General features: G+C 40.7%; 1 protein-coding gene across 19 annotated transcripts in view; it reads left to right on the top strand.

The window, feature by feature from the left end:
- PTPRD (protein tyrosine phosphatase receptor type D) overlaps window positions 1-14096 on the top strand; it is a 3982777-nt gene that overhangs the window by 3920210 nt on the left and 48471 nt on the right. For all 19 annotated transcript variants that reach the window (XM_069230134.1, XM_069230131.1, XM_069230149.1 and 16 more), the window contains 2 exons: window positions 8821-9106; window positions 13331-13509. In XM_069230134.1, coding sequence (XP_069086235.1) covers window positions 8821-9106; window positions 13331-13509 — 465 coding nt within the window. The remainder of the gene's footprint in view (window positions 1-8820; window positions 9107-13330; window positions 13510-14096) is intronic.

Below are 14096 nucleotides of genomic sequence, written 5' to 3'. Positions count from 1 at the left end.
TATAGTTCCCTCTTCGATTAATTGAACAAACTATACGACTATTGGCATTAAAAATATGCAGCTTTAAAATGTACACTTGATATATTTATAATACACTAATGTGTCTTCAGCCTAGTTCCATGCAAGGATGGATGGACCACCCTTTGCACTGAGCGTAGAGTGTCACTGAGCTCTGCACAGTGACACTCTACCTGCTTTAGTTCATCCATCTCACCGCTATGACAATATAAATATCCCGGCAACAAGCTGTGGCTGAAATAGTAATGGGCGACTTATCCACTGATGTATGTCAAAAGTTCCCAAAGCGATGCTTTTGTCCATGTGCTCCTGACTCTGCTTCCAATTAAATGATCTGTAAAATCTAGTAATTAGCCTGTCTTTACTTGCCAGATCACTGACGTTTCAGCAAAGGCTGAGCATTTAAAGAGCTACAGTCTAATCAATAAAGTCAACCCCTTAACATGCTCAGGCAGCAATTTCAGGACAGAAATGGCCCCCACTCGCCTCTTGATTTTCCTTTTTTCAGCACTTCTGCCAGGCCACATCACGGGATATTGAGCATACCTCGGCTCGTGGGACTGGCTCAATCATCGCTGCTTGAATGAAAATATTGAGGCAATAACAGCTTTGTAGAAGGCATGCTTGCTTAATGGCTTGTGTAGCCCTTCTTCTCTTGAAAACAGCAGAATGTCTAGCACTGCAATTGTTGTGGCTGCCTCTGACAGAAAATCGGTTTTCTTTTTGTGTGAACTCAGGTTTGACAGCACCTGTGCTGAGCTGCATAAGGCATTATAGATGTTGTGGTCCTGTACCAGGAAATTCACATTGATCTGCCCACTGTTTTCTTTCATTTTTAAAGACGCATTGTGCATTTTGTCACCAGCTAGGTGGATTGTGCTGAGTGGTTGATATACTCACTCTAAGCCAAATCAAAATTTTCAGGACATTGGTAAACTGACTTCAAAATTTGAATATCTAATGGGATTCAGATTGTGATTGTCTTCAATTAGTCGAATATTTATTTGATTTGGCACCAATTTTGAGGAGCCTGGATTGGAAACCAAGGCTGCAGACCATACTCTGAAAAAACAATTTATTAAGACAAGGTAACCAAATGGTGAACCATGTCCTGTGGATGTTGTGGCCAAAGGAATGATGCCAAAGGTATATCCTGAACAAAGTGCAACCTGGGCATTATCATCGGCCATATCATAGAGGAACATCAAGCATTGGAAGGGGGCAAGGTCAAAGGGCAGTACCTTGCATTTCCTACAGGGTTGCATACCATGCCGTAAGATACTGCCTATGTATTGTGCTTGTCATAGCCAGGGTCGAATTTGAGTCTTTGACTCAACAGACTTTGATTCAGTAGAAGAGAGAGAAAACCACAAAAGGAGGAAGAAAGAAAAATGGAGAACAGTGGCAAAGGAAAACGCATGGATGAAAAAGAACCTGCAAGAGTGAGATAAAGCTGCAGGGAGTGTCTGGTGGCGAACTAAAGAGGTATGAGGTGGAATCAAGACTATCAATAGCTCCGGCCGCGGGCTTCGGAGCAAAACTGTGTGCCTCAGTACTTAGGCTTTTACAAACTAAGCGCTAGCTGTAGCACTCAGTAGCGCTACAAAGGTTTTGTACTGGCATCTGCTCCTGAAGGTGGTCACCCCGTTCCACAGTCAGTCAAGGGTTTCCTCTGATTTCTTGCTCTGCTTGGGCTTTTCAGCACCGAACACACTGCGCGTATGAATAGCCTGCCGTTGTCCTCAACACGGATCTGAAGTTTCTCGATTCCTATCAAACCGCAGGGAGTCCTTCTCAGCCTCTGCTCCCAAAGCTAGACAAGAGATGAAATGGGTCTGGTTTATGTGCCGCGCTGGACTTATCGTGTTATAGTTGAAAGGCTGTAGGAATGATGAAAAACAAAAAGCCCAAATAGGGCTCCATCATTATCACAGTTAGCGAGAGCTCCGTTTTCCCCATCAAAGAAAAATGCGCTCTCTTGTAGTACCTTCATCCGTCAACTTGATAAGAAAGCCAGACCTTGATAGCGGAGTACAACAACAAAGTAGAAACACACACCCACAGACAAAGCAAGGACTGCTGCGAAAACTTGGTGGCTCAGATATAATGCGCCGGAATCAGCGCTTCATTTCCTAATGATGAAATAACAAGGGGTGCTGCTTATTTCTGTGTTACCATGGTAAAGTGTAAATGTCAGGCACCATTATGTGGACAATCCTTGTCTTTTATGTCATTGCATTAACAAAGGTAAATGTGAGCATTTCCATGGTTTCTGCTAGCAATGGTCATTATGTTTTTTGTGGCAATAAGTAGCTTTCTACACAACATCGGATCATTCTTTTGTAAATGCTTTATACTCTTTTAGTTCAGCTCATGGCTTCAAACCATTGTTTGACCAACGCCATGTGAAATATGAATAAGCCTTTTTACCTGTTAATTCTCTCCCTCATTTTACCACAGGCCACATTCAAAGGTGTCTTTAGATCCTGATATGTAGTTTGAGCGTTGAAATAATTGTCTAAAGCCTGTCTATTTCCCGACTACAATGAGAAAAACGGGGTACCGTAGGATTTAGCAGTTTTCTTCTTTAATGACAAGAATTCCTTCTTCCCTAATACATGTTAGAAAAACAGGCTTCCCGTTTCATGGATGAGAGGTGAAGGAGAGCCACATTTGGTGTCTAGTGGGCCCCTCATGCTTCTGGGTACTGGTGTCAGGGCACTTAGTGCACCTCTGATGGTTATGCACCAGCAAAGTAGGATAACACTTTTACATGGGGTGCTTTTTAGCTTTTCTGATAATTCGAATAATTATATAATATAATTGTTAATTGATAAAACCTAAAAGTGGAGTCCTCCATTCAGTGTCACAAACACAGAAAGGTTGGATACTGCATCAATATACTGGTAGAGGCACAAGGTAGGAAATATGAATTACCACCCCCAGCCCGCGTTGCATACAGACAAGCACCGCAAAGTCAATAGGTCTGACATTGGCTGCCAGTGTTTTGGGTTTGTCAGCGCTTGTTTTTTGTCATGTTTTTATTACACTTCATTTGAGGCACTGCCTGGCCCTCACCAATAAAAAAATAAACATTGGGAAAAAGCAGAAAGATTTTTTGTCTTCTCAAAAACACTTTATCTTAGCAGTCCCTGGGAGGGACGAGAACAACTCTGTGTGGATCTGCTCTTTGCAAAATAGCAGACTGCTGCAACTCTCAATGAAGTTAGCCAATGGATGAAGTGGGCTGGCCCATTGTCCCATTCTGTATGCTGTAGTGCATGCAAGAAACTTGTGAATGACACACCAACAGACCAGTGGATAAAGAGTGCTGTCTGAAACCCTCTATAAGTATTTTATATGTATAATTTTAGCAAAAGGTCTCTGTTAATTCCAGATCTAACAAAAAGAACGGTAGAATGTAGCATTTAAAAAATCCAAATGCCTTGATATCTACATGACTGATTTTGTCACGGGGGTGCATCATACCAATACTGACGTTATCAAGCCAGCTGCTGATGCTGGTGAAAGGTACAAACACATGATATGCTAATACAAAGGTATGTGCTTATGATGGTCTAGCCAGCACCTGTCATTTGTGTACTTAAGCAGATATACATTTATTCAATCCAAAGTATTTGTTAAATGTGTAGTTAGTTAAAATTATTGCAACATGAATACAATCAAAGGTAAATAACACCATCCAAGAAGAAAGTACATTCCATATCTTAGAAACAGAATTAACAATTTTTTTTATCATACAGACACACAACGCTAAAATGTTCAATACAACCCTATAGTGGAAAACCATTTTTTAAATGAATACATGTCCAAATTATACAACATTCTTTTCAGGACATGCTCCATTTTTGTTTCATCCATTTAGTTGCTGATTGTATCTATTAAGTCAAAAAAGCAGCTTTGTGGCAAGATTTTTAACCCAGTGTGTCTTTAAGGTTAGTTTTTAAAGAAACCTCCATATCTATTTAAGCCATGCCTTAGTCCCTCATTTCAACCTCGGTGGTCTTTTTGTAAGACCGCTGAGGTTCCGCTGGGCTGAAGACCACCAGTGTTGGGGGTCTTCCGCCAACCATATTATGACTGCTGGCGACCCTCTGCCCTTTTTTAGATGGAGAGCCGCCAGCAGCCATAGTGGCGGTTGGAGGTGTAGTGGAGGCTGCTCCACTGTCACCGCCACATCATCAAAAGACCACCCACCGAATTACGTTCCAGTATTCGGTATTCGGTGTTCTGGTGACGGGGTGCTGGCGGCAGAGCAGCCCCCATGGAACCCGTTCCTTCCCGGAGGACCACCGAAGCAGGTAAGGTGATCGTCTGACAGGGAAGGGGGTGGGGGTGTTGTGTGGTGTGTGCGTGCATGGGGGTGTGAGTGTTCAGAGGGGGTGTGTGAGTGTGTGTATGCATGCAGGGGGTGTGATGTGTGTAAGGGAAATGTCTTGTGTATGTATGTGTGAATGTGTGCATGTATGTGCATGTGTATGTGTGTGAGAGGTGTGTGCGTGAGTGGAGGGGTGGGGGTATGTTTGGGGGGCCAATGGGGGCAGGGGTGGGGAGGGGGTCTTACCACCTTTGGGAGGTGGTAGGGGGGTTGTGGGTGTTGGGGTGGACTCCTGGGAGGGGGAGACCCTTATCAGTGCCAGGGAACAAATTCCCTCGCACTGATAGTGCCTACCGCCATGGATTTTGTGGCGGTTCAAAATCCACGAAATCCATGGCGGTATGCGGGGTCATGATCCCGCAGGCGGAATAGTGACGGCTGCCGGGCTGGAGACTGTTGTCTCCAGCCTGGTGGTCATTACCGCTGTGGGGGACGGTGTGGTACATTGGCGGTTTGGCATGCCAAACCGCCAATGTCATAATGGGGCGGTAATTACCTCCGGCCTATTTGCGGTCCTACCGCCATCATTGCACCGTCTGCCAGGGTTGTAATGAGGGCCTTAGTGCTCTAAATTCTCTCAACAAAAAAAGATGTCCACTTAGGCATAGTAATCGTTACATTATATAGTATAAATATTTTGACAACTATATATGTGTATGAAAATGGAATCCCTAGGTGCAGTTCAGAGGCAGAATGTAGACCATACTGCATAGAGGTTGATTAATCTGGAGATATCAGAAATGTAAAATGGGGTCCATGGAGTTTGCTCTACAATGAGAAACAGGTCGTCAATTACTAGCAATAGAAGAGGGAGCCTGCAATGTTATTTTGTGAAAAAAAGAAGGGAGCCCAACACAAACTGCAGATAGCTTCTTCACGCACCACAAAAGAAGAGGTTATTATGTGGATTCTGGTATCAGCCTAGTAAATGAAGAATAAAGACTGGACCCAGGGTCACAAGTAGAAGGGGAACCTGGATTTTCCCTTATGTGAAACTCATAGAAAATAAGAAAGTGGAAAGCATGAAAACCAGGAGATTCCAACAAAAATAAACTTTACCAAGTGATGGAAATGTTCCATGATGTTCATATGTCAAGTCACTCACTTTCTAGTGGCTCCATCTTTAAGTGACCATCACTTCAGAGTTGTTTGCCTGCAGGCTTTTAGTTTACAAACAACAGTTCTAATGGTGAGGTGCTTCCAATGGGATTTCTTCTCAGTAGGATAGGGATCAAATTCAAATTACAGATGATGAGAATCTTTCAGAAAACAAACTTCATTAGGTGTAGCTAGGTTGTGACCCTGATGCCCTTCCCTTTCTGGAGCTCCAACAGCTGACACCATTACAGGGAACCTGTCTGTTCATGAGGGGACCCAACAACACTCTGATAGGAAGCACCAGGCAATTGCGGATGGAGTGCAGAAAGAGGAAGTGTCGACAACTACTAGTTAATGCGACACAAGATGAGATGACAACCTCCTCCTTTGGCTGGAAATACTCAGAACTACCTGCTACATAGGTAGTGTCCTCGACCTTGGAGGTCGTCTGAGAAGTTTGAGGCACGCAGATCTGCCCACTCTCTACTGGACACGCTGTACAACATGGACAGGCAGTGCTCCATTAAATGCTTGTGACCTGGGAATCAGAGTCCTACGGCGTCTATCAAATTGTTCAGCCCACCTGCTACATATCCTGATGGGCCTACTTTGATACATTGTGTAGTGTCCTATCTCTATAGTCAGTCATGTGTGAGTTGGCCCATGCTGCCTAGCACTGATTCACTTCCTAAGTGATTCTGCGTCTACTTTCAGAGTGGAATGCCCTCTGTTGTCTGTGGAGTCTGACCATGGAGACTAGACTCTTCTTCCAGCCTCACCTCTCTTTCACTGCTTGGGTCACTGAAGACTAACTTATAAAGTTCCCATCCTGCTTTTGGGTGATTGGATGAGGGTTTCTACATCTTGGAGCAGGATGCTTCACGGGGCAGTCTACTGCTCCATACACTATATCAGGCTGTTCCTGTCTTCCCAGCTCAACTGACCCTATCACCTCTGTGGAAGCTTCTTGACAACTGATGAGTCTTTCACTCCTGGACACTTCAGTCACCCTTCCTGATATTAGAGGGGTTGTCTGAGCAACATTATCTGCTTGCACTTCTTTTTTACCACATACTGCACTCTCTCCTCTGGAAATTAGGTCCTTTGCTGGTGTTTGTCTCCAGTGGTTCTCCTGAACTCAGTCACCACTCTTACAAGTGAATAGTGAGGCTGGTCACTTTTGCTTTCAGTCCTCACTAAAAATGTGTTTCTAAGCCAATCCATCATATTCAGCAATCTTCATTGGTGAGGTCCTACATTCTGCAAATCCTGCCAGACTTACCATTACTCTCTCTGTCAGCATCAGTACAGAGGGAGCTGGTTCTAAGTTAACTACAGTGCTAGACTGCACTGGTGTCATTGAAAAAACTGTATTAGCCCAACTTGTATGTCTTCCAGGTGCCCTGGGAGGTAGTTATTTTTTCCAGAGGTGTTATTTGGCACTAAGCCCACACGAAGCAAGCACTCCTTTTCTGACACAGACAACTCATACCCCAAATCAAACGAGATCATCTCTCACTAAAGTCTTTCTCATCAGTAACTCACATATCAAGGGCCTCTTCAGCTTACATCCCCTTCCAAGCCTATGACATGCCAGCAGCATTCCTGTTTACCTTGGAGCTTATTTGACTTAGGGTTAGGCACAGCTGTGTTTCTTTTCTCAATACACCCTTCTTTAATTTTCTCTGTCCAATGTTCGAATAACGTGTTTTGATCATTCTCCCTGTTGAGAAATTCATAGGGTTTGATCTTGCCATCGTCCGGACAGATGAGAGTGCCATTTCTCTCTTTTGTGACTAATCTCATTTGTACGATTCTGGTATTGTGTCAGCTTTCTATGACCTATAGATAAGCTTGGTTTGCATTTACCTAAAAGTCACTTCATGGCCATGAAACCTGCACTTTGTCTCTCTATGACATCTTTTGATTTTCAGGAAAGAAAAACTGATTTAAAAAAAAGCTTAAGGCGAGGAGAGTTAAATGAAGGTACATCACTCTCTGTCTAACTCAAACGCATTCTGCTATGTATACTGCCTGTTGCATACATTTTGTAATGGCACATGAGCTTTTTCAGAGGCAAATTGATTAGTCCGACAGAACTTGTATATCACATGTTTTAGGTTTGAATAACTTAATAAAACATTTGACCATAAGGATGTAAGGTTGAGATTGTAAGGATACCGTGAAATGTTGAACAGAGAAGCAAAGGAATATGGACCACAAAACACTGCAGCTAGTAATATGCTTTCGTAGTCCTGCACAAGCCAACGCCATAAGCAATAGAGGTACTTAAATGGTGCAGAAAGAATAAGAAATCTGAAGGAGCCAGGAACTGATAATATGTGCTATGCTGGGTCAGGTTACCCACACAGTTTGTACCTTTGTTCTGTACAGCAGAAGCGTTCTCAGAGATTGCTTATTTCACTGTCGCTGGGGCTTCTCTCTCCCATGAGGGCCAAGAGAAGGATCCGTTCATGCATATGGATAGTCAGCCTAGTCTGACTGCCCTGTATGAGTTTGCAGTTATGAAGTTCCTGGTGGCCCCTTCTTTTATCCTATCAAAGGTTCTCTAACAAGGGCGCGAAGGAGAGAAAATCTGAGACATATTTCACCCCACAAACACCAAGGGGCATATTTACTAATGTTTCACAGAATGCAGGACATCAAGCAGAGTCGCTGTGCTATGTTGTGTGAAAAGAAGAGAGCAGAAATGCACAATATCTACTAAGATATGCTTCAATTCTGCTCCCTCCTAGAACTGGTGCACTGTGTGCTTCTTAGCACCAACTTCATCACCTTTGTGTCAGAGTCTAAATCATAAAACTCTAAATCAGCCCTTATGTTAAAAATACAATTCAATCATTCTGTGAAGTTGCACCATTTTTTCGTCACCTGACCAATTGGTTAACATTGGTTTCATGTCTTTTAATTTGTTTCCTTATTATTCCACGCTGTAAAAAGGGTTTTTAGGTTAGTCTTATATCATTGGTTCCTCAGCTGTCAGGTGTTTTGTTTTCAGTGTAGACTTTGCTTTCAGTGCCAGGGTGAGCCTGGGATGAAATCCTTAGAAAGAGAGTCACTATTCAATTATTATTATTATTTGAGCATTTAACAATTTGTATCTCTCTCGCTCTGCCTCAGGGTAAGCCTTAGTTTAGGTTTAGTCAAAAGTATTGTTCTTTTGTTCCATCCTTTTTTACAGGCCATTTTGAATCAATTACTGTTTACTAACATTTTCTTTCTATGTATGACATGCGATCAACCTGTAAAATTGTAAACTCTTCTTGTTTTCCATTTTATTTCAGTGCTGGAGTCGGCAGGACTGGCTGCTTCATTGTAATAGACGCCATGTTAGAAAGAATAAAGCATGAAAAAACTGTAGATATTTATGGTCATGTGACTCTTATGAGAGCACAAAGGAATTACATGGTCCAGACGGAGGACCAGTATATCTTCATCCACGACGCACTGATGGAAGCAGTGACGTGTGGAAATACCGAAGTGCCAGCTAGAAACCTTTACACATATATTCAAAAGTTGACACAGATAGAGCCAGGAGAAAATGTCACTGGAATGGAGCTGGAGTTTAAGGTACGCTAAAAAAAGGAATGCAAGTGTGGTAACTTTCTCTGTCGTAGTTGTTGGGCTTTGTTTATTCTTTACTGTTATGATCCTTCTTAAAATCAAAACATATTCCAATATCTCATTAATGGTAGGCCATGCCTTTGCAACAAAACTTCTTTAACAACTTCCAAAAAGTTGAGATCCTGACATTAGTTTTAAATGCCAAATGTGAAATCAAGATGTGTTTCTTTGCTGTAATCTTCTTGTCATTCCTCAGCTGCCCACACTCCTGTAGGGTGACCATACAATGGAATGTGCTCCATCAATACCCTCTCATCAGCTATGACCCCTCTCTCTAAGCAGTCATTGAAAACTTGGTAAAAGACACAACTACCATGATAGTACTCAATTCAGTGCCCTCCTCAAATCATTCTGAGCCGTGCCACACCAAGCCAATTTCCAAGATTCAAACTTGGCACTCTATTGCACCTCATAAACACTTGTTTGACCCAAAAGAGAATTCTTGGGCACTTGCAGTCTACTATTAGAAGTCAATGGTAATGGTAGGATTGGTAGAAATACAACTAAGTGACTGTTCCCTAGCAATCATCAATGCTCTTATTCCAAGAGTGCCCAAAATCACCGATAGGAACAAGTCAGTCAAACAGGAAGGGATAGTATAGAGGTAGAGCATGCTTAACAATTAACCTGTAGGGAGCCTCCTGATATTTTGCTTCTGTTCTTCATGGTAGAATTTACCCAGTGCCCAGTCAACCCAAACAGATCATTCACAACTGCAGTGATCTCCCACCTCTACGATATGGCTCTTAACTGCAGGGCTAATTGCTTCAACTGGCAATCTTTCTGCAGGCTACTGGCAAGAAAATCCGGACTTGACTATAGGTAATTTCAATCTGTATGTCTGTCAAAATAGACCACCAGCATTTTGGAAAACATGCAGGTATTGTGGTTCAATCAAGTAGTGCTTGGACAACAACAAAACAAAGCAGCACCCCACATCTGCCAGACACTACAACACTACTGGATTAGGTGTTATTGAAATATAGATTTGAAGGGATTGAGAGAAACATCCTCATGTCATTTCCCCAAATGCCTTCTGGGCAAATTTCTAAGATAATAAACCCAGCATACAAACAAGATTTGCTACTCAATACCAGAAAACCAAATTCTGTTAATTCTCAATTATCTACTGATTGGTGAATTCAATGATTTCTATGTTGGAGCAAACAATAGAAAACCCTGAAAACAAATGGACCAAATCAAGGATTGATGAGAATAAAATCTCCTTTGAAACCCAAGAGTAACTTCCATTACACTGCTAAAAGCCATTGTAAGGTTCCAAATCAAGCAAGTGAAGATATTAATTTATACAAGGAACTAGCCAATGCAAAATTACCACAAATCAGCCCGAGTCACCCAACCAGACCACAAAGAATCTTTGATGTTATACGAGTGCAAAATCATCAACATCTAGGACTACATCTGCGAGAATCATCACTTTACTAAGACCATGATGCTCCTCCTTTATGAACTCATTCACCTCAATCTGCCATTTAGCCAGTAAGTATATGCATCTGACCCTAGATACACATGTCTAACATGCCTTCAAAGACAACTTCAGCCAGGTTTATGAAGCAATTCCTCAACTCACTTGAAACCAACAGCACATTTATTATTCTCAATTCCCTTCTCAAATGAGTCATCCCAGGCCTCCTGAAGCATATTATCAATATTCCTAATCTGAAGATACCTTCAGTCAACAAAGGTTTCAGCTGACACCTGAATCTCAACAGTGAGATCAAGGAAACTGGGCCATAGTCTTCTTGACCATTAATCTGTGTTAAATCCTCTGATGGGTACTAAATCCTCACCGGCTATTAGTGAAGATTTCTGATGTCTTTGAATGAAAGCAAATAATTGCTGTTTTATCTCTCAATAGCTTACGGTAAAGTGGATCATGATGTTCAGCTGATAAGAACTGTGAAATGGAGTGTAGTGTGTGGTTTTACAATTGAATTGTTTCGATGTTTCCTCTTCAAATACTTTCAATTAACAATGAAAAGGTCAATGAAATCCTCTATTCCTATGCTCATTGCCAAATCTGAAGCCATTACCCTGACTGATTTTATCTGTGATATTATCTATGCTGGTTCTTTATGGCAGCTCACAGAGCCATAATGGGTAAATTGTCAAACGCACACTAATGACACTTGTATCCCGCTGAATACAGGGATCATGTTAAATATTGTTCTACTGTAAGCACGGTGTACTGGCACAAAGCACAGTGACTCCAGAAGGGAACACACTGCCACACACCTATCAGGATTCTAAAACTACCTGAAATTGAAGAAACATGGAGGGAAACCTCAGAAGACAGGGGCCTCAGACTGTGGAAGGCTTTGGATCTAAACTCAAGATCTGAGTGACACCACATGCATGTCAGACAAAACCTGAAGTCTGACATTTTCAGACTTGCTTACAGATGAACTCCTTGGAAAGGGGAACATAAAATGAAGAGTATCAGAAAGGAGCTCATACTTCTCCCAATTGAAGAATGAAAAGTGATTGTGTGCATTCCACAAACTCCATAAAACAAGAAGGTTAGAGATCATGGGAAAGATCATTAGATACAAAGGCAACAGGGTTTAAAGTAAAAATAAACTCCTAAAAAATAATGTATCCTGTCATGTATTGAAATTGTTCCTATACTTTGATAGTTTGTTGAATAAAGGTTCCTCATACTTATATATTAACAAATCCATTCATCAAAACTTTCTGAATTCATTCATTATTATTTTAATATGCAATTCCACGCTTTACATTTTCCCATCAAGCTGTTCAACTCCAGTACTTGCTTTCATCTCAGATTACATCATTTACTTGCCCCCACTGTCTTCACAGTTGCTGACAGTAGTTCTCCATCTTCTTGCTCTGCACGCCACTTGGACTTTCTTCAAAAAAATGATTGCACTTATTCCCACTTCTGTCTGACTCATGACATCACAGCACATGACCATTTGTGAATCTATGGACACACTGAAGTTAAGAAGCAAACTGTGGCAGGGTGTGTGTGACAAATTCTCAAGGGAAAAATCCCAGTAACATTGCATATACTCACTATGTCGTAGGATTGTCAACTGATATGACAATATTTTGGACATGGAGCAACTGAGGCATATTAAAGGGTTGTATTCCTACCCATGTATATCGCAATGAAACATCAAGGGCACATATCCTCTACTAGATGAAAGCTATTTGTCAATAGTTCTTTAGTTTAGTAGATCAAATCATTGTTTCATTTTTTCACAAATCTAGGACTGTTTTATACAACCGACCTTTCCCAGTCAGACAATACAGTCTGGCGACTGTTCACCACACATTTACAACATTCACATCCAATCACTGTGCTTACCTGCACTCTATATAAATCAAGTAATGTTTATGTAACTATTGTTGTTTATCTTCAGCATACATTATTATGTGTAAAGCATTTAGGTGAAGATATTTTATATGACATATATGATTGAAATGTAAAATTAACTGGACATTATCCAAATAAAGAATTTTTGAACTTCTTGTCATTTTGTTAGTGATGTGGGCTACATTAATTACCTAGGAGTATCTTCTGAGTTCAAGCATGTATTTTCCAATGAACTGTGTTCTGAGACCCTCAACCCCGGCTCACAATTTTCTTCCTGTTCTACCATACACCCTATTCCGAGATAAAAGGTTAACCAAGAATGTAATGTCTATTAGAATCAAAATGTTAGTTTATCTCAGATTTTGGATTGCCTGGCTATTGTTTAAAAACATTGGCCAAATACCTATGCATACATTAAATATATTTAATATATGGTATTATTAGATAGGAGATTATTAGTGTATTATAAATATCTATATAGTATAGTATATATAGTATAGTTTATATATATTAGTATATATATATATATATATATATATATATATGTTCTATTCAAATATTCTCTTTTGATTTTTAATATATTGAATTACATTTTAGCTACATTTAATGTGTGCAGTATCGTTATATTCATTCTCTTTTTAAAATAAATATTAAACTGGAAAAAAATCTGTAACAGTAAGTATTGGTTGTTTACTCTAACCTAAAATCAATTAGGTCATTTTTGGGTGATTTCAATTGTATGTATATGCTATTTGTACATTCTGTAATAGTGGTATTCAAACGTGATTCTTTATTTTTCTGTTTACCAGCGTCTTGCCAGCTCTAAAGCTCACACTTCAAGATTCATTAGTGCCAATCTTCCATGTAATAAATTTAAAAATCGCCTTGTTAATATTATGCCATATGAATCCACAAGGGTGTGCTTACAGCCGATCCGAGGAGTAGAAGGGTCTGACTATATTAATGCCAGCTTTATTGATGGATACAGGTAGGAAATCATGCTGTTTTTGTGTTTTTGTTTAGGTTCTATGCGATAGAGATTTGATTTCGAAATGTAGCCGAATTTAAGAGTTTTATTGTAAATTGAGGCTTTTAATCTACTGCATCACGAGAGTAATGTCAGGAATTAAAAAGTGTGGAGAGAGCAAAACAAAATTCTACTTATGAGTCTCAGGAGAAAAGTAGCCGTGACTGAGCTGTTAGAAATAATTCAGGGTTTCTTTATTAAGCCTACATTTGAGAAAAAACACAATTGTAAAAATGTTCAAAATTGTCATTTTTGACAGAAGCTGTAGATTAAAGTTCTTACTGTAGTATGTAGGTAGAGACACTCGAGCCCAGATATGCCCCAAAAAATTAATGTCACGCAGTGCAGCAACTTCAGGGTGTGCTGTGTTCCCTACGTGAAAGGGAGAGAGCACTACAGCACCACTATAGGATATGTCACGATTTTCCTTTCTGCTTCTGCTAGTGCACTTAGGTCCCATGCTCCATTCCACACACCTTTCTACCGCAGTGCAAGTATGTGTGCGTTCTGTAGGGAATACATTTTGTTACCTTCCAGTGACATTTCCA

Source organism: Pleurodeles waltl, chromosome 1_1, assembly GCF_031143425.1.
Source record: "Pleurodeles waltl isolate 20211129_DDA chromosome 1_1, aPleWal1.hap1.20221129, whole genome shotgun sequence".
Taxonomy (NCBI): domain Eukaryota; kingdom Metazoa; phylum Chordata; class Amphibia; order Caudata; family Salamandridae; genus Pleurodeles; species Pleurodeles waltl.
This window is presented reverse-complemented; position numbering and strand designations above follow the sequence as displayed.